The 17,938-nt window shown below is 42.2% G+C and overlaps 3 protein-coding genes across 3 annotated transcripts; 1 reads left to right on the top strand and 2 right to left on the bottom strand.

Moving 5' to 3' along the window:
* The first annotated feature begins 1,342 nt into the window (after positions 1–1,342).
* Positions 1,343–7,870, top strand: fbxo30a (F-box protein 30a). The gene is made up of 4 exons (XM_088433540.1): positions 1,343–1,505; positions 2,269–2,671; positions 3,545–5,080; positions 5,336–7,870. The coding sequence occupies exons 2-4, from the start codon at positions 2,297–2,299 to the stop codon at positions 5,537–5,539; spliced, it is 2,115 nt and encodes a 704-aa protein (XP_088289666.1). The 5' UTR covers positions 1,343–1,505; positions 2,269–2,296; the 3' UTR covers positions 5,540–7,870.
* A 179-nt stretch (positions 7,871–8,049) lies between these two features.
* On the bottom strand, positions 8,050–11,493 carry stx11a (syntaxin 11a). The gene is made up of 2 exons (XM_088433544.1): positions 11,378–11,493; positions 8,050–9,950 (listed from the first exon to the last, which is right to left on the bottom strand). The coding sequence occupies exon 2, from the start codon at positions 9,942–9,944 to the stop codon at positions 9,063–9,065; it is 882 nt and encodes a 293-aa protein (XP_088289670.1). The 5' UTR covers positions 9,945–9,950; positions 11,378–11,493; the 3' UTR covers positions 8,050–9,062.
* Positions 11,494–12,478: 985 nt separating this feature from the next.
* marc1 (mitochondrial amidoxime reducing component 1) lies at positions 12,479–17,317 on the bottom strand. Its single transcript, XM_088433341.1, has 7 exons — positions 17,023–17,317; positions 15,183–15,353; positions 14,948–15,110; positions 13,847–13,990; positions 13,656–13,717; positions 13,159–13,230; positions 12,479–12,757 (listed from the first exon to the last, which is right to left on the bottom strand). Exons 1-7 carry the CDS (start codon positions 17,280–17,282, stop codon positions 12,631–12,633), a joined length of 999 nt encoding a protein of 332 aa, XP_088289467.1. The 5' UTR covers positions 17,283–17,317; the 3' UTR covers positions 12,479–12,630.
* Positions 17,318–17,938: the final 621 nt, after the last annotated feature.

Raw genomic sequence — 17,938 nt, 5'->3', positions numbered from 1 at the left:
TCAATGATTTTAAAATTTAACGCTTCATTAAACATATGATATTATGACATCCTTTTATCATCACATCACATGCAACCATTCACTTTCAACTCTTATATTAATCTCAAATAAAGTTTAAAAAAAAATCTCGTGTCTCTTCCTGACATTTTTCATCAGTTTTTTAGAGGTCCTCAGTCCTACTCGTTTCAGGCCTTCCACTCCTGGGGTCACCGTCCACATCCTTGTATCCTTCTTTAAACCTTTTGCACAACTCAAAAACCTCTGAGTGTCACATTGTTTCATCTCTGTACACTTACTGCAGCAACCCCAATGCTACAGATGGACTTCTCCCGAATTTGCCCAGAAATTTAAGATTTGTTCATGGCTCCGTGTTCACTGCTTAGCAACCTGATCACAGAAGATATAAAAACACCCAAGAGCATATAGTCTTCAACCTCTGTGGATTTCAGTAACAACATGATAAAACGGTATCCGTTCAAATGCATGCAATATCATCCGATATGTTAAGATTGATAAAAATATTATAAAACATCGCTTATCTGCTTGGTGTCATTATGCACTTGACTGCTCATGCCTGAAGCCATTGTAGCAAAAAGATAATTTCCTCCTGGAGGTAAACGTACTACCCTGCCCCATCATTGCAAGTTAGCCCCATATAGCAATATTGTAATTCCTATATCGTGATTGAGGAGATGATGCTCATGTGAGCACTTGATATATTTTGTTCTCCTGTAGGTAGTTCTTGGTTTACAGACAAATACTCGTGCAGTGTAAATGTATTGAATTGTCCCTGCCTCTTGGTTCCAAAAACCTCCCTGACTAGTGAAACATAAAACATGTGTTTCATGAAGCTTCATTTGCCTGTCACTTCTCCGGTATGATCAACACTGCTAATTGGTATGTGTGTGGCTCAGTTTATTTCTATGACGTTAACAATAATATATTAGATGACATTTTGTATATACATTTGTTTTGCGGAGACAGACTGCAGTTAGCCACGTCAAACAGCTGTTGTAGATGTTGTTGCTTTGTCTTTATTATTTGCTTTCCTTCAGCCTCCTTCATATATGTTTGAAGATAACAGCTAAAACTATTAGACATTTGAGATTGTATTCTGAAGTGTATGAGGTAAATCTTGTTAAAATTGCCCGATGTCATATTTTAAGATCCATAACAAGTGCAGTAGTGTATTCGCCAGCCATAAAATGAACGAAAACAGTCATGTAGGCTTTCGGACGCTGTGATTGGCGGAGTACACAACAACGTGGTTTGCGTAACGACGTCATCGCACGGCGCCCCAAAGAAGTCATGCAGATCCCACCCGGCGAACAAGAACTGACTGTGCGGCTACATTTAGCGCACTCACACGCTAGTTGCTGGGGGGCTTTAAATACACCCCCAGAAATGTGCACTTAGCTCTCGGCGTCGCATTATTCACTCCCACGGAACAGACCTAAATCTGTCCAAAGGTTGTTAGCATTCCAGACGACGCAACACAATTTCGGGTAAGTTGTTTGGACAACGCTAATGCTAACTATGAGGGGGCTAACAGGTGTAGCATGCTAGCTTAGTTTAGCCGTGTTGTCGTTCTTTTGTCCGGCCAACTTCTCAAATTTGACTTTTTGAATACCCACTTATTTTGTCGAAACACCGTAATTTCAATCGGCGTAATACGACGTGCAAGCGTCGTCACTGGAACCATTTTAGTGAATTTAGTAAAATAAATGTTTAGTTGGAAGTTGGATTTTTAGCTTGCTGTTATTGGTTCACAATAATGAACAAAGTTCTCACGTGACGGATTATGCTATTAATCTGTTTATCCGACAATAGCCGGTGGTGTTCCATCAGAAAAAAAAGCCTTAAGAGGCATAGGAGGTTCAGCCTGGAAGAATCACCGAGTTTCCATGTAACCAAATAGCGGCGTTGCGACATGTTACTCGGTCACTTTCGTAAACACTCCCAGGCACTGTTTATGGAGCACACGTGTACGTATGTATGTGCAATATGTTGACAAGCTGTATCTTTGAAATCACATGAAGCATTGGAGAGGTATTGGGTAACGACGGTAATGTGGTTCTTAGAATTTCATATACATTTAGTTCAATTGAAATCAAATCGATTAACTGAATAAATTAATTAATCCTTTAGACATTCTTATCTAAAACATTCAATGTTTTAAAAGAAAAGTAAAATCCCCAAATTCTTAAAAGTAAAAAAAAAAAATCAACATCAAACGTGACTGCAATGAAGTAATTTTGTGCATTCCAGGGTTGTTCCCCATCTCCTTTCACAGAAGATGGAAGGTCTGCACCCGCACTGCCTTAAATGCATCAACCGGAGGTGCATGGTGCGGCCGGAGGTGGGCCTATCCTGTGACCTTATGGGGTGCCCGCTGGTGTGCGGCGCCGTTTTCCACGCGTGCAAGCTGCCCGAGCACCGCCTGCTGTGTCCATACGAGCGTCTGCCGTGCCTCAACAGCGGCTTCGGCTGCCCCTTCGCCGTGGCCCGCGCCAAGATGGCGCAGCACTTGGAGACCTGCCCCGCCAGCATCGTCTGCTGCACCATGGAGTGGAACCGCTGGCCCGTCAGCTACGCTGACCATAAGTCCTACGAGAACCTGAGCCGAGACTTTGACGAGGTGGAGCAGCTGGACATGGCGCTGGCCCTGCAGGTAAGGTTGTAAAATTCTTGGCATGACAATGACATACATTGATGGATCGGTACTTTCTTCATCCACCAGGGGAAATCAGTGTTTCAGTGGTCCCTATGATGGGAACAACACAAAGCAATGCGGGACTACTGAATTCGTTAACCCCTACCTTTCTTTGGGTATAAAGACTGGGGCTTATTTACAAAATATTTAAAAAAATAATATTTCAAATTTATATTTTCTAAATATTGCAATTGATAGTTCATATGTGATTTTTTTAAAGGCCATCTTCTCTTTATGTTTTTTCATTCTCATAAGTACAAAAGCAAAAAAAAAAAAAGTCTTATACAGTAACCAGCATCGCATTAATTATGCAGTGTAGAAATATTTTTCTCTTCTAGATGATGCTTATGGTAAATTAAAGGCAAATTTAGCACAAAATAAAGTGAAATGGTATATTTTTCTTCTTCAATTATAGATGTTAATTTATTAAACAAGTAAAGTCTTGCAGTGTTTCTTGTGTTTCCTTGTCACATCGTCTCAGAATACGAACCAAGTGAGTGGCATCAATTAAGTCTCCTACCATTAAACAAAACTAAACAAAAAAAGGGTGGGTGCCTAAAGGTGTTTGTTTGTTACTCATAGTTGGACTTTATGAGAAAATTAATCATGAAACAACATTGAATAAACATTGCACATTTAAACTCCCATCATATTTAACCAGTGTAATAACAAAAATGCAAATTGCTATAGACGTGCTAACAGAAATTAGCTCTGTGAGAACTACGGGTTTTCTGTATTACCACAATTCCACATCTTAAATTCCCATGGAAAGGCATAAACATTCCAGGAATTTGCTGAAAAATTTCCATGACTTTGCAACTCCACCTGCAGGACCAACGCATGCTCCTGGAGTCCCTCAAGGTCACCACCACCGTGTCCAAGGAGGGCAACGGGGACAACGACAAAGTGGCCGCGGCTCCTGGCAGCGAAGCCGCCAACGGGGCGGTGGAAATGGAGGAAGAGCCTTATAGCGATTTGTACCGAGCATCAGTGGAGACAAGCCGGAGTTTGGCGGCGGCTCTGGACATCCTCACGCACTCCAATGGCGCCATCGATCTAAACGGAGAAAACGGCGCGGCGGGGAAGAACGTGGACATGCGCGAGAGCGATTCGGACTCCGAATGCGAGCTGGGGGCTGTGGGCGGCGCGGACCAGGACAACGGCACCCTGGCTTGGCCTGAGGAGGATGAGGACTTTGTGGAGTTGTTTTTTGAGGATAAGGAAGACGCCATCGAAGACCCGGTGGAGGACGAGGAGGCCCCGGAGCCTGTGTGGCCTGAGGTGCCTCGGGACTTTGTGCCCGCCGTCATGCCGGAGCCCCAGGCGGAGCCGTTAGCTGCGCCCATACCCTTCCTCCTCTCAGACCAGGTGAGGAGCAACTTTTTGCACCAGCTTCCCACTGAGCTCAGGTACCGCTGCCTGGAGCGCAAACTCCAGAGCGTGGAGGTTCTGCGTGGCATCGGCATGTTTACGTTCAACGGTCGCCGCGCGCTACTCTCGGACCCGTACCTCTTCCGTGCCAAGATGGAAGACAAGGCGGTGGACACGTCGGACCTGGAGGTGGCGGATGACCCCATGGGCCTGCACGGCATCGACCTCATCACGGCCGCCCTGCTTTTCTGCCTGGGCGACTCACCGGGCGGGCGGGGCATCTCCGACAGCCGCTTTGTTGACGGCTACCACAGCGACTTCGGCACGCAGACCTTTTCCTTTCCCTCGGCTATCCTGGCCACAAACACCATGGTGGGCGACATCGCCTCGGCGTCGGCGTGCGACCACGCCAGCCCGCAGCTGTCCAACCCCAGCCCCTTCCATACGCTCCGCCTGGACCTGGTGCTGGAATGCGTGGCGCGCTACCAAACCAAGCAGCGCTCCATGTTCACCTTTGTGTGCGGCCAACTCTTCCGTCGTGACGAATTCTCCTCGCACTTCAAGAACGTGCACGGCGACATCCACGCGGGGCTGAACGGCTGGATGGAGCAACGCTGTCCCCTGGCCTACTACGGCTGCACATACTCTCAGAGGCGCTTCTGCCCGTCGGTGCAGGGCTTCCGCATCATCCACGACCGCCACCTTGGCTCCTTCGGCGTGCAGCCGGGCCTCCCCGCCAAAAGCGGGGACAAAGCATCCAGGAGCTCCCGTCCGCGCCCGGCTTCCAAGTGCGACCAGCTGAGCGGGCTGCCCTTTGAGGTGCTGCAGCACGTGGCCAGCTTCTTGGACAGCTTCAGTCTGTGTCAGCTGTCGCGTACGTCACGCACCATGAGGGACGTGTGCGCCAGCCTCCTCCAGATGCGCGGCATGGTCGTCCTGCTGTGGCAGAAGAAGCGGCGGGAGGACGGCTCGCTCTCGTGGCAGATCACCGACAAGGTAGCTGTTGCCTCCCTCTTGTGTTGTCAACGTACACTTGGCTGTCTGTGTTCTTGCGCTGAACAATCAATCAAATTCCAATCAACATCGCAGTGTAGCAGAATGCAATCGTGAACACTGAAGTTCAGGAACAAAAACTTCCTTCATCTTGATCCTCCGGGGTTTGTTTGTAGATGTACAGTATTTATATTTGATCTATTGATAGGATTTGAACTACCAATTCTCAAATGATCTTAAATAAATCTTTTGCCACAGGTGTGGCGCTTCAGTACGGCCTTCGGCACGGTGAACGAGTGGAAGTTCGCCAACATCACCAGCATGGCGGACCACCTGAAAAAGTGCAAGTTCAACACGGTGGCGCGGCGCGAGGAAGCCATCCCGCTGCCCTGCATGTGCTTCACCCGGGAGCTGACCAAGGAGGGCCGCTGTTTACGCTCCGTCCTCAAGCCCGTGGCCTAAGCTCCTCAACGTTAAGTTCTCTTACGCTATGGAAAGCCGTTTGACTTTTTTTTTTCCCCTATCCTTGATATCCAACTTAACTCACTCACGGCCATTGGCATGTAAATTTTTAGACAGGAGTTGGAGTATTTGAGCTCTTGAAGATAGCCAGTAGATGGCAGTGGTGCAGCACTTTATATTTTATATGAGCGGGGAAATTGCCACACTTGTGAATAAATTGACATGGCATTTTACACTCCTAGCATGTTTGCGAATAGTATAATAAGACCAGGGGTCTTGGAGTAATTGACAAGGATCACTGTCACCATTGTGGAAAGAGAAATACACTAATTAATATGAGCCCTTAACTGACAGTTCATGTACGATTTTTTTTACTTTTCTTTTAAAAGCCTTTACTAAATGCTGTTTCATAGAAGGAAACCACTCTTTATACCAGTTCACATCGTTACCATGGCAAAAACTTCATATGTCTGTTAGAAATCAATTGCATAAGCGCAACTTTCAGAATTTTTTTAGATGTGAAAAGTATTTATACTTTACAGAGACAGATTACTGCAGTACACATATTTACTTAAATAATAAATCATTAAACCTTGAACAGTTACTGTACTGTTATCCCTTCCTGTTTCCATCCCTCGGTTTTCATCTGGGAACACGGAGGGCCTTAGTTGTGGGGGAAAAAGGCTCAAATGGCTTTCCATGCTCAAGTGTTTACATGAAAAAAAAAAAAAAAAACACCCTGAACTATTATACCTTTCCCTCAAAATGAGCACATCCACACCACTGTTGTGTAAATATCACGCTCTGATTTTTATTTTTGTAGCAAAGAAAAGTCAGTACTGTGCATAGGACGGCGGCGGAGTACGTTACCGCCACACTTTTATTTCTCTACATAGCAACACCGACCAAACATCTGTGTTAACAAACGATTTGACGTCGTCAAACAACGTTCACCTCCGCGATGTTCCCTCGCAGCTAATAGCGCTGGCACGCTAAGCTAACAGCCGTCTCCGATCTGAAAATGTAGCAGTAATTAAAAATCTGGGTGAATGTAAAACACCGGAGCGTTTTGAAATGAATGCCTCAGAAGAAGAAAAAAAAACGGACACCCGCAGGCACGGGGCGGCGATTAATAATGAGACCCGCCGGACATCTGTAGCACGCTAAAATAGTCGGTGGGAGCGCAACTTTTCAAATGATGTTTTTGAAGTGGAAAGAAAAATGAAAGTTAAAGCGAGGGATGATTTTTTTACCATCGAAGTTTTCAGAAATTGTCTAAAACTTATCACTTAACATTTGATGACATTTAAAGTTAACTGATTCAATGCCAGGGACGTATTTTCACGTTTTTTTTTTGTCCAAACATTCCATCCCAGATACTTAAGTATCAGAAAATTAATGTACTTAAGTATCAATTTAATAATAATTATCTGGGATTTATTGTGCGGACTCCTCAAAAAAAAAAAACAACGTGAAAATACGTCCCTGGCAGTGAATGAGTTAAAAACAATGTTGTTCTTACTTCATGATTTATGGCATATTAGCATTAGCAGGTAGCGGAAGTGACGCTAACGATGGAGTGAGTGAGGCAACTTTGCCTCCTTATTCCTAAGAGTGACAAGAAGGCTTCAGTGTTATTATAGTGGAGCAGTGTGTTGCAGTGTTGACCTGATCAGCTTTATTGTATGTTTTTAATACCTACTTGGATCTAGTTTTTTGATTGAGAAATGTAAACAAATAAAAGAGACGTTTTATATGTGTCAGAAAGCAGTGTGTATTTTTCGTTTGTTTTTTTTTTCAACTCTTCTTGGTACTCTGAAAACTGCCTCTGTAAACATCCAGTCGAGTATTTTTTAATTTTGAGAATTAAGTTGCACTTGAAGCATGTACTGTAAAATGTTTGGTTGTTATTATGCATGCGGTTTGTCGATCTTGTTTCGTAGTCGGTCGCTGTCGGGCGAACTGCTCCGATTTCAGGAAATTTTGCATTGTGGTATTTTACCTCATATTGCCATGGTAACTTTTTTTTTTTTTTTTTACTTGTTTAAAAAGGCATTCGGATTGTCAATCTTGAGGCGACATATTGCTGAGTTTTACGCCCGACAGCGACTAATTTAGTTCTAGTGTTCACTTCTCAGGCACAGTGCGATGTTAAACGGTGTGTGAACCTCCATTTGCTTTTTTTTTTTTTATTTCCTCCCTCATTGGTGTTCTAAAGCCTTTGTTTTCACTCCAGCTGTGAAGTGTGCTTTTTACCACAGTTTGCCAGCTTTTGAAGCGTTTTAATAACACGAATAAAGAGGCTTTACATTTCCCTCGTTGAAAATGAAATATGATGTTCTGTGTATTTTTGTCTCACGCATATTTTCAGAAATTTATTTTACGTCATTGTCATGAAGAAACTACATTTGAATCCAAATTGAAATATTTTCCTCCCTGTTCCGACATGGGATTTACTTTTTTTTTTTTTATTAAGGCGAGTTTGAGGCCCCGCAAACAATATGGTGCAGTTTCCCTTGTCGCAACCACAGGGGGGGGGGGGGGGGGGGGTGACCTGAGGGAACGCATTTTCGCTATTGCTGCCCATAAGCAACAGGAAGTGCAACCGTCTAAGTTTAGGTGCAAAAATTCCCCACTGACTATCAAACTCAATAAAGTCATTTGCTCATGACACTGATGCATGGACATCCTACTTAGGGGCGGTTCTTTCAAATTAGGGTTTCAAACATGGGTTTGGTTTCTAATTAAAATGTTCAAATATATTAATGTATTTGTTATATATTAATTCAAACAAAATCATCTTGCTCAAAACGTAACTGGGAATCTGAAAGTCTAATTTGATTATTTAAATACAAGTGGGCAGTTTGGTGGCGCAGTGGTTAGCACGTCCGCCTCACAGTTCAGTTCAAATTTTGGCCTTTTTGTTTGGAGTTTGCATGCTCTCCCCGAGCCTGCATGGGTTCTCTCCGGCTTCCTTTCACATTCCAAAAACATGCATGGCAGTTGTTACAACGTAAAAGTATATCACTGGGATTGAATTAGTTGTAACACACACACACATAGACACACAAAAAAAACAATTGGGAATTTTGGCCTTGTGCTAGAAAAAAAAAAACCCTGTAACCCTCTTGGAAATCTTATTTGAAATCTTACCGTTTTGTTCATTAGGTAAACATTAGTCAAGGGTGTCAGCTCCTGTCCATTAAAAAACGGATTTGACGAGACTTGTAATATTCATTATTATTGTTTTAAAAGATGATGTTTCTCGTCCATGGCACTGAATGTTAAAAAAAAAAATATACAAACAATGACTTATTAGCCTACACCCCCAAAATTGGCAATTTTGAATTTTTTTGCTGATTCTTCTCTTTTTTTTGGTAAATCTGTCGAATATTGTCAATAATTAAAATATTTATTGTTCAAATCTTTGCTCAGCGCCAGTCCCTTTAAAATGACCATTTGAAAAACGTAAAACTATACATAAAATGTATTTTGTGAAGTCAGAGCACATCCGCTTTCAACTTCAATGGCAACAAGGGAAACAACAACAGAAGATCTTCTTGCAGGGGTTCTCCTTCTTGTACCTGACTGCTTGTCGCACGTAGTTACCGGCGGCAACCACGTAGTCCTGGGCGTTGTTTACATGCGCCTCGATCTGGTCCGCCTTGTAGCCCTGCTCCTCGACCAGCAGCGCCACCTGGAAGAAGAGGTCGCGCACGTCCCGTATGCGGCCCTCCAGCTCCATCAGCTGCCGCCGCCGGCTTTCGATCTCGCTGAGCGCCGAGCGTGCGCCGCGCACGTCCGCCGTCATCAGCAGCCCGTCCCCCGCGAACACGTCCCACTTGCCCGTCTCCATCATCTCCTCGATCTGGCCCCGGCTCAGCTCCTTCCCCACGATGGCCGCCTGCCGCTGGATGCGCGCCGTGCAGTTCTCCCGCTGCGCCATCTCGGCTCGGTTGTACTCCGTCATGGCCCGGTGGAAGCTCCCGGTCAGCGCCGCGTGCTGGCAACGGGCCACGCGGGCCACCACGGAGGATTCCCCGTGCGCCCGGGCCAGCTCCTCGCTCAGCCCTCCCAACTTCTCCAGACGGGCCATGAGCGTCTCTCCGCGGGTCTTGATGTCGCGCCCTATGGCGTTGGCGTCCCGCTTGATGCTGCTGAAGCGCCGCACCGAGGTCAGGAAACGACTGCTCTCCTTGCCCAGACGCCTGACGTCCATGGTGAGGAGCAGGATCTCCTTCCTGGTGGACTGGACCTCCCTGTGGATGCCCTCCATAGCTTCCTCGCCGCTGAAAAGCGGCACGGTAAACTCGTCCGGATCTTCCTGGTTGTCCTCCAGGTTGTACAGCACCACCTCTGGGGGCTTGGAGGCGACGGCGCGGAGCTCGCTCAGTCTGTCGATCATCTTGGCCTGTGTGACGATTCAACAAAGATACAAAGGTTTACTTGGGACTGGAATTTGCTTCAAGAAGAAGGAAAGACCAAGATCTTCAAGACTGGTCTGCACATGGATTACATTGAAATACTTTGTATTCATAAACAGAAACAGGACTGTAGTTTTTGTTTTCTCTGACTTGACTCGGACTTGACTCGGACTTGACTCGGACTTGACTCAGACTCCTTGGCAATTGACATGGATTTGACTCAGCTTCAAGACTGGTCTGCACATGGATTACATTGAAATACTTTGTATTCATAAACAGAAACAGGGCTGTAGTTTTTGTTTTCTCTGACTTGACTCAGACTTGACTCGGGCTTGACTCAGACTCTTTGGCAATTGACATGGATTTGAATCAGGCTCCTTCGCAGTTGACTCAGATATGTGCCTGACTCAGACCTTCCAAATATTTTTATAATCTGATTCAAACTACGTTTTTATCCCTTAAAATGTTTGTATGTCAAACTGAACGCAAAATAACATTTTTCACATGATCAAAAAAACCATCTGATTGGTTTACATGATGACAAATGCTGAAGCATGTTATTCTTTTACTTTCAGTCATGTCAAAAGCAAGGTTTTAAAATTTGGTTTTTACCAATCATTGAGAACTAGCGGTAAAACTTGATTTCACCTGGACTTGGATTTAGACTCAGACTTGACTTGGACCTTATGGGCTCTGACTTCAACAAGAATCAGAATTTACTTGAATTGGACATTATGAGCGCTGACTTCACTTGCACTCAGACCCTTTGGACTTGGAGTTGACCCGGACCTTGTGGGCTCACACTTGACACTTTTAAGTACTTGCTTGTAAAACATTTGAAGTCAATTAAAGGCTCAAGTTTGGAATCCATCAACATCACCAGATGTTGGATTTCATCCTTGATGTTCCATCAGGCCTCGATTGCCACTACCTTCGGGAAAAGAAATGCATGCTCAATCGGATTCAGGTCAGGTGATTCAACGAGTAGGAAACTCTTGTAAACATTCCTTTACATTCAACATGCTCATTGTTTCCGGCGACAAATGCTGAGTAACTGCGAGCGTTAGCTCAAAAAGGAAACTGATGTTACTTGACTTGATGAATGTACTTCCCCACACTTCTAATATAGACAGTTTAAGGTACTTGACAATCCAAAAAGAAATCTAGTACTTTACAAACATAATCCAATTGTTAATTTACCCATTTTTAAGATTTCATTTTTAAGATTTATCACGCTTTATTTTACATCAATTGCTATCTATCTATCTATCTATCTATCTATCTATCTATCTATCTATCTATCTATCTATCTATCTATCTATCTATCTATCTATCTATCTATCTGTTGTAGAAATTAGAGGAGAAAATGGGTTCTAATTACGAAGAAAATAAAAGTGAGTCCAAATGCAATTACCTTGTTCTCGGCGACAGCAGCCGTGTCACTTGGTGTTGATTTCCTTTTTTTGGTAGATTCCGTTATACGCGTTTCAACATGTGCGCACTAAACAAGGATGCGGAAGATAAAACGAGTTTATTTTTAGAATCCTTCTGCGTCTAAGTGCTTGACTTGAACTTTGCCATTGCATTTCCCTGCGATGAATACGACAGCGAACGGTGACGTAATCGCCTTCGAATCGCATCACTGAAAAAAATCAATATTTTCTTTTCAGGAAAAAGTTGACCAAAAAAAGTGTCACTTGTCTTCTTTTGACGGCCAGCAGGGGGAGACAAAGTCTTCTAGGTTGCCACTATAATCGGGCACCTCATTGAGCGCGACCCAAAGACACGTTTAACATGAATGTAAAATACTGCAAATAAATGTTTATATTTGGGTTCAAATTGAGATTAGAGAAGCAAGCAAGAGATTTGAGACAATATTACGGCTTCAAAACGAGATGAAAAGCTTTTTTTTCGGTTTCTAAGTTAATTGAATTACTGTAAATATAGTTATATATTTAACTGTATTTCATATTCATGATAAATGAAAAATATTGTTTATTGCAATTCAGGTTTGTTCATTGCTCGCGTTTGCAAAAAAACAAAAAGTATAAAGTCCTCAAAGAGGCAATTTATTTGTAATGAATCCAGTTTTGCAGGATTCATTATTAGTTTGGATAACATGTTGTTTTAAGTTTACACTGCTTGCAAATCCGTTGAAGAATGTGGAAGCAAACACTTTTTAATTGCTTCCTTCAAGATGTTTTTTGTCGGTTTACGACATCGGATCTGAGGCAGGAAAAGACATGTTCGTAGAGGATGAAATGTTTTGGCGCTTACGTAGAGATGCTCACAGTATGTGGAAATTGTCTTTTTTGCCATATTTCTCTTTTGTTTACAGCTGTTTTAATCGCATATTATTGGCATTTGTTTTGTTGTAAGCTTGCGTCCATTTCATTTTTGTTCGACCACTGTGCTAAAAATTCTTTGACAAAAACATTAATTTGTTAAAGACTAATGTTCAAGTAGATTGTCAAAACGCACAAACAGAAGACTGAGCAAATTGAGGTTTTTTTTTTTGCAAATGTGTTTATTCTCCCCTATATTTACTATATATTACATCAAGTTCATTCAACCCTGACAAAAAGTACTTAGCGGCATTTTGCTATTGAGCACTTTATCCTCTTTGTAGCGATTGGTCTTCATTGGCTTTTTTTCTTTTCCCCCTCATCAGCGGCTGATCTTGTAGACATGGTCGCCCACTTGGATCAGGCCTGTCTTCTCCACACTAAGCAGCTGTCCAAACAGCGGTGCCGACTTGTAGATGTGCTTCTCTTCGGGTTTGCACAGCCGGTAGCTGCGCGGCCAAGACCAGACAACACACACACACACACACACACTTTAAACATACATAATGTTGATTTTTTTGTTTTCTCGAATGCTCTTGGGACAAACTGTCCAAATAAGAACTACACTCACTGGACATTGTGTTAGGACACTCTTGCCAGTTCTAAAAATGGCCAATATGAGAGCTGTTAAAAACAGATGGTACTCTAATTGAACTAATTATGTTAATTATTGTGGATTGAGGTAGCATGTTATTAAATAAATAAGAGCCGATTGAATGTCATGAAAAAATGATACAAAAAGGATATTTAACTATGAAAGGAATTAATGAACGTAAAACATTAAAGTGTGAAATTGAGTATAATGATCATTTATTGTCCCTTTTAAAGGTGTTTTAAGCAAGTCCCATACCTCTTCAATGTTTCCAGAGGCTCCTTTCTGTTGATGATTCCAGTTTTGGGGTCCACCGTTGTAAAAATGCACCTGATGAGGACAAAATTTCATGAGTTAGATTTCAAAGATACAAATTTGCGCCATTGTTGAAATTGGCTTAAACACAGCAAACATTTTTGGCCAATTTGAAAGGATAAATTAAAATTAAAATCACTTAATTCATTGTTTCTTTTGCTATAAAAGTAAACATACAGTATGTAAGGTTATCTAAAGTTTTTCTGGTAAATTGGCTGCGGACTAAAAAAAATCCATATCAGTCAGGCCCTATAATATCAAGTCTCGAAAATGCCATAGATGGGCTAATGAAACTAGCATCAAAGTTGATTTACGCCACGGAGATATGAACAAATAATTAATGGTGCAACACATGTAGACAGACAACCTTTAATAAAAATAACATTTGTCCCCCCCCCCCCCCCCAAAAAAAAAAAAAAAAAAAAAAAAAAAAAACGTACCTCCCGCATGACATCACCCGCCGCAGACGAACATTGCCAATCTGGATCTCTTCCCATGAATCCTGCGCGCGCACACCCACACGCAGAAAAAAAAAGCATGTTGCCGGTTGAGTCGCGAGTATAATTAGCCGTCCGCCTCCGTAGCACATGATGACTTCTTCTCATTGGAGACAGGAGGAGGCTCGTCGTACTTCGGCAAACGCCTCGCAATCGCCGATGACGATGTTGGGCCGGAAGCGCTCCACCGTCAGGTCCTTGTCCAGCTTGCCGCTCAGGTCCTTGACGGAGGCCTCGGACAGAAGCATGATCGGACCGCAATCGGGGTACGCCACCTCCTGGACCGCACCCGCAAAAATCACGTTTGTTATTCTAGTTCTCTTAGAAAAAAAGGACATTCGGCTAATTGTTACTCTGTACGTTCAAATGTCCCCTTATCGTATTCCGTCCCTTGTCTTATCCGAATTGTCTTTGAGTTTCAGACAAAAACGGCCATGTTAATTCTGTTCAGAAGAGAATAGAATGCTTTTATTGTCATTGTACACAGACGTAAGGAAATTTGAGTGCATATTAGTTATAGATTAGTGCACATTAATAATATGAAGAATAAATAAACAATGTATAAATAAAGACTAAATAGAATACAAATCATAGTTTCAAGCGTCTGAAACTGAAAAGCGTATTGTTTTGTAAATGAACAAAATATAAAAATGATTTAATGTTCTGCAGGTGTTATTTTTATTAGAGGGTTTATGCAGTTACAGCCTAATCCGAATCTGAAAAAAAAAAAAAAAGCTTCAAGTGAATCAAAGTGCCTGAAATGAAAAAATATGTAGTTCCTTAATCAAACTAGAAACATTTTTGACCAACTGAACCATTTGATGGTGGAAAAATAAATAAATAAAAAATAAATGAAAACCGGTCTGGAACATTAACACCAATATCTTAAATCTTTTAACCTAAAAAAAAAGGTATAAAACACTGTGCTGACTTTTTCAAAATTAGATGACCGTAATCGTTATTTTTATTTAAAAAAAAAAATTGACAGCAATTGAAAGTTTCAAACCCCTTGAGACTTCGATGATGAGAGCGCTACTGCACCACCTGGTGCCACATATGCGTAATTACACTACACAGCACAAAAGCAAATCTTGTTTTCCTAGCCAAACATTTTTCAAAATATAAAAAATGTTTTAACGTAAACACATTGGGTTCACTAGGTTTATAAAAGACTCAAATTTGTCTTTGAAGTTTACAAAATCAGTCTCATCGCAATTTCTGTTCTGTGAACCAACCTCATTTGGGGAGAAGAGAATTTCAGCCTCGGCCGCCTTCCTGGCCTTCATTTGGGGTTCATAGTGCACCAGGCGGAAGCTCTTATCTGCCTTCAGATAGCTGACCAACCAACGGGATGCTTCATCGCCGCAGTCCCGCCCCTGGATGTCTGCGCCAAATACCCTGCCCAGAAAAAAAAAATCAAAGGCGTTTAATGAAGAAGACAACCATGCCCTTGGAAGTTTAGGGGCGCACCTGCAGTCCATGACGGCGTTGTTGGGCTGCTTGATGGGGAAACGCAGCTCGGCCATGTCGGGCCCGTTCAGGCACACGTCACCTCCCTCGCACGTCAAAGACACCAGAACCAGACGAGGTTCCTGCCGGCCCGTCACCATGTGGCCGTCTTTTGTCACCACCATCCAGTGGCTGTGGGAACAACTCTTTGATGTTCATGAAAACATGTATCTTCATGCTCAGGTTGTCTTTGATGCTAAAAAAAATTGCTATACAATTTGACGTCTTTTTTTTTTTCCAAAACGCATTGAAGACTGTCTTTGTTGATATGTTGAAGACTCAAACTCATCTTTCATGTACAGTATCGGTCTGGCGGTTCCATAAACGTGAAAGTTTGTAGAAGACAATCAGTTTTCACAGTTTAGAAAAACCTCTTAGATGTCTTTGATGTTAGCTGAAATGTCATTAACTTAATTGTTTTAAAATGCTTTTAAATGCTGTCATTTTAATCTTCTTTAACACATTAAGTAACCTTGTTATGGTGGCCTATGAGGCAAAACACTGCAATCAGCAAAATGCTACACACACAGGACGAAGACAAACAAACATACAAACAAGCAAAAGCACAACAATGTAAACACTGCAAGAAAATGCAGCAAAAAAAAAACAAACAATCACAAAAACAAAACAGAGGCATCTTTTAACTAAACAAGTGCAAAAAAAAGCACTAATGCAAATGCATTACGTACAATGCTGGAATTAAAAATACCTACAAAAAAAAGAGAAAAAAAAATAGATGAAAACAGCTGCACTGGCTCCAAAGAAGTACTGTACTAGTTGAGGAACATGGGGGAAAAAAAAAACAAAAAAAAACACGAAAACTGTTACACCCAACATTCAGGCTTCAATTAAAAAACAAAACAACACACTAATTCAATGAATGTTAGTCTGTAACAAATTAAAAATACTCAATTAGTGTAACACCAATTGGATATTTTTAAATTGATTGAAAACAGAATTTTGGATATGACAATATTATCATACACACACACCATTATGACTTCAGCAACCCTACTGGTGAAACTTTATCAGTGTTTTTCTTTTTTGTGCACATCTTTTGTTCTATGTCATTTTGTGATTGCATCTTATTTTACAGCATTTTTTTAACGGGTTTGCATTTTTTTTGCAGATGTTTGAATCCTTTTTAAATACTTGTTTTATTGTTTTGTTTTGAATGTGTGCTTATTTTCCAGGCACCGTAACCTTCCATGAAATACACTGTACAAATAAAGCTGCCTTGCCATGTTTTTACGAGGCTGATCTGGAGCCTATCCCAGTTGACTGTGCAAGAGGTAGGGCATTGTCTGCTATCCAATCTCACGGCTGATACCAACACCTTCACACTCACACCCAGTGGCAATCCTTGATTGAACTAAACACCACTGTGCTAAGAATCACCCTTGTCCAATCCAAAACAATAATGCATTCATTTTTTAATACTGCATAGTGATTCATGTTGTTTTTTAAGCGTTTTTTTTGCCATGAATTTGTATTATTAATGCGAAATGTCTCCAACAGAGTTCATAATAAGCAACAGTTTCGAGGATAGCAAACGTACACATAAAAAACATATATAAAGTAATCGCTTGTTTTAAAACATTATAAATGTAACTTTTAATTGGTTTTCTACAAGTTTTAAGTGATTCTCTCCTCCAACACACCTGACTCAAACGATCAGCTCATCAGCAAGCTATGCACAAGCACGATATCGATCCTGATGATTTGAATCAGGTGTGTTGGTGATGGAAAGCATCTGAAACATGCAAAATAGTGAACCTCCAGGAAGGTGACATCAACTCACCGGTCCTGCATCTGTCCGCACTTGAGGCCTATCTTGAGGCACTCAGCGAGCGGGACCGACGCCGCTTTGCCGGACTTGAGCGGATAGACGAGGAGCTGCGACACGACGCCCACATGCTCACGCGTCTCCGGCTTCCGTAAGTATTTGTATCCGACGCCCACAGCCACCACCGCGGCGGCGGTGGCGGCCGCCCCGCCGACTAGCAGAAGGGTCAACTTCTTGTGGTGGGATAATGCCTTGACCACCTCCCTCGGCTCCATTTTGGAAGTTTGTTCAGACTTCGTACTTCCGGAGGTAAAGTATAAGTGTAACGTTCATGGGACCCTCGGTTTTATCATATCGTTCCACGGTTACGGATGCCGCTCATGCTGCGTTCAAGGACATAACCCCGCTTTTCCTTCGGGGTTCTGATTCAGTAATGTATGAATTTTCGTTTATCATATTTTCTCAGTCAGTAGTCTCAAAATATGCTTTTGAACAGTTTATATTTTTGAACAGTTTGTGTCACATTCAATGTCACATTCAAACAGCTTTTACTTAACAGTAAACTTTGAAACAGAGAATAAAGGGTATTCGGCTACTTTTTAAAACCAACGATTTGAAGGGAATTCAAATTAGTAAATAGCTGTCTATACAATAATATGCTCACCTGTATTCTGTGTTTGGTCATGTGATATTTACATTTTAAGCCATGATTGGTCCTTAACTTGAGCATTGAGCAATGGTGACGTCATTTTCAGCTGATAGCAAGTGACGGACACCCACTGAAGATGTATAAAAACAGGTGGATTTTGCTGCTTAATTCAGATGCCGCAAATTAATATTAATCAAAATATTTTATTGTGTTGGGATTGGTGGAGCTGCACATATAAGATAAGGAAATATTTTGACTGGTCTGAACAATCTTTTGCTTCAT

The sequence above is a fragment of the Hippichthys cyanospilos genome, chromosome 14, assembly GCF_059441005.1.
Source record: "Hippichthys cyanospilos isolate Australia breed blue-spotted pipefish chromosome 14, RoL_Hcya_1.0, whole genome shotgun sequence".
Classification (NCBI taxonomy): Eukaryota; Metazoa; Chordata; class Actinopteri; order Syngnathiformes; family Syngnathidae; genus Hippichthys; species Hippichthys cyanospilos.
The sequence above is the reverse complement of the archived record's forward strand: the minus strand, read 5'-3'. Positions and strand labels throughout refer to the sequence as shown.

Coding starts and splice junctions, on each gene's coding strand:
- stx11a (XM_088433544.1), bottom strand. CDS start 9,944: ATGATCGACAGACTGAGCGAGCTCCGCGCCGTCGCCTCCAAGCCCCCA.
- fbxo30a (XM_088433540.1), top strand. CDS start 2,297: ATGGAAGGTCTGCACCCGCACTGCCTTAAATGCATCAACCGGAGGTGC. Junction 2,672..3,544: donor ACATGGCGCTGGCCCTGCAG/GTAAGGTTGTAA, acceptor CTCCACCTGCAG/GACCAACGCATGCTCCTGGA. Junction 5,081..5,335: donor CGTGGCAGATCACCGACAAG/GTAGCTGTTGCC, acceptor CTTTTGCCACAG/GTGTGGCGCTTCAGTACGGC.
- marc1 (XM_088433341.1), bottom strand. CDS start 17,282: ATGGAGCCGAGGGAGGTGGTCAAGGCATTATCCCACCACAAGAAGTTG. Junction 15,111..15,182: donor AACGCCGTCATGGACTGCAG/GTGCGCCCCTAA, acceptor TTTTCTGGGCAG/GGTATTTGGCGCAGACATCC. Junction 13,231..13,655: donor CGGGTGATGTCATGCGGGAG/GTACGTTTTTTT, acceptor TGTCCTCATCAG/GTGCATTTTTACAACGGTGG.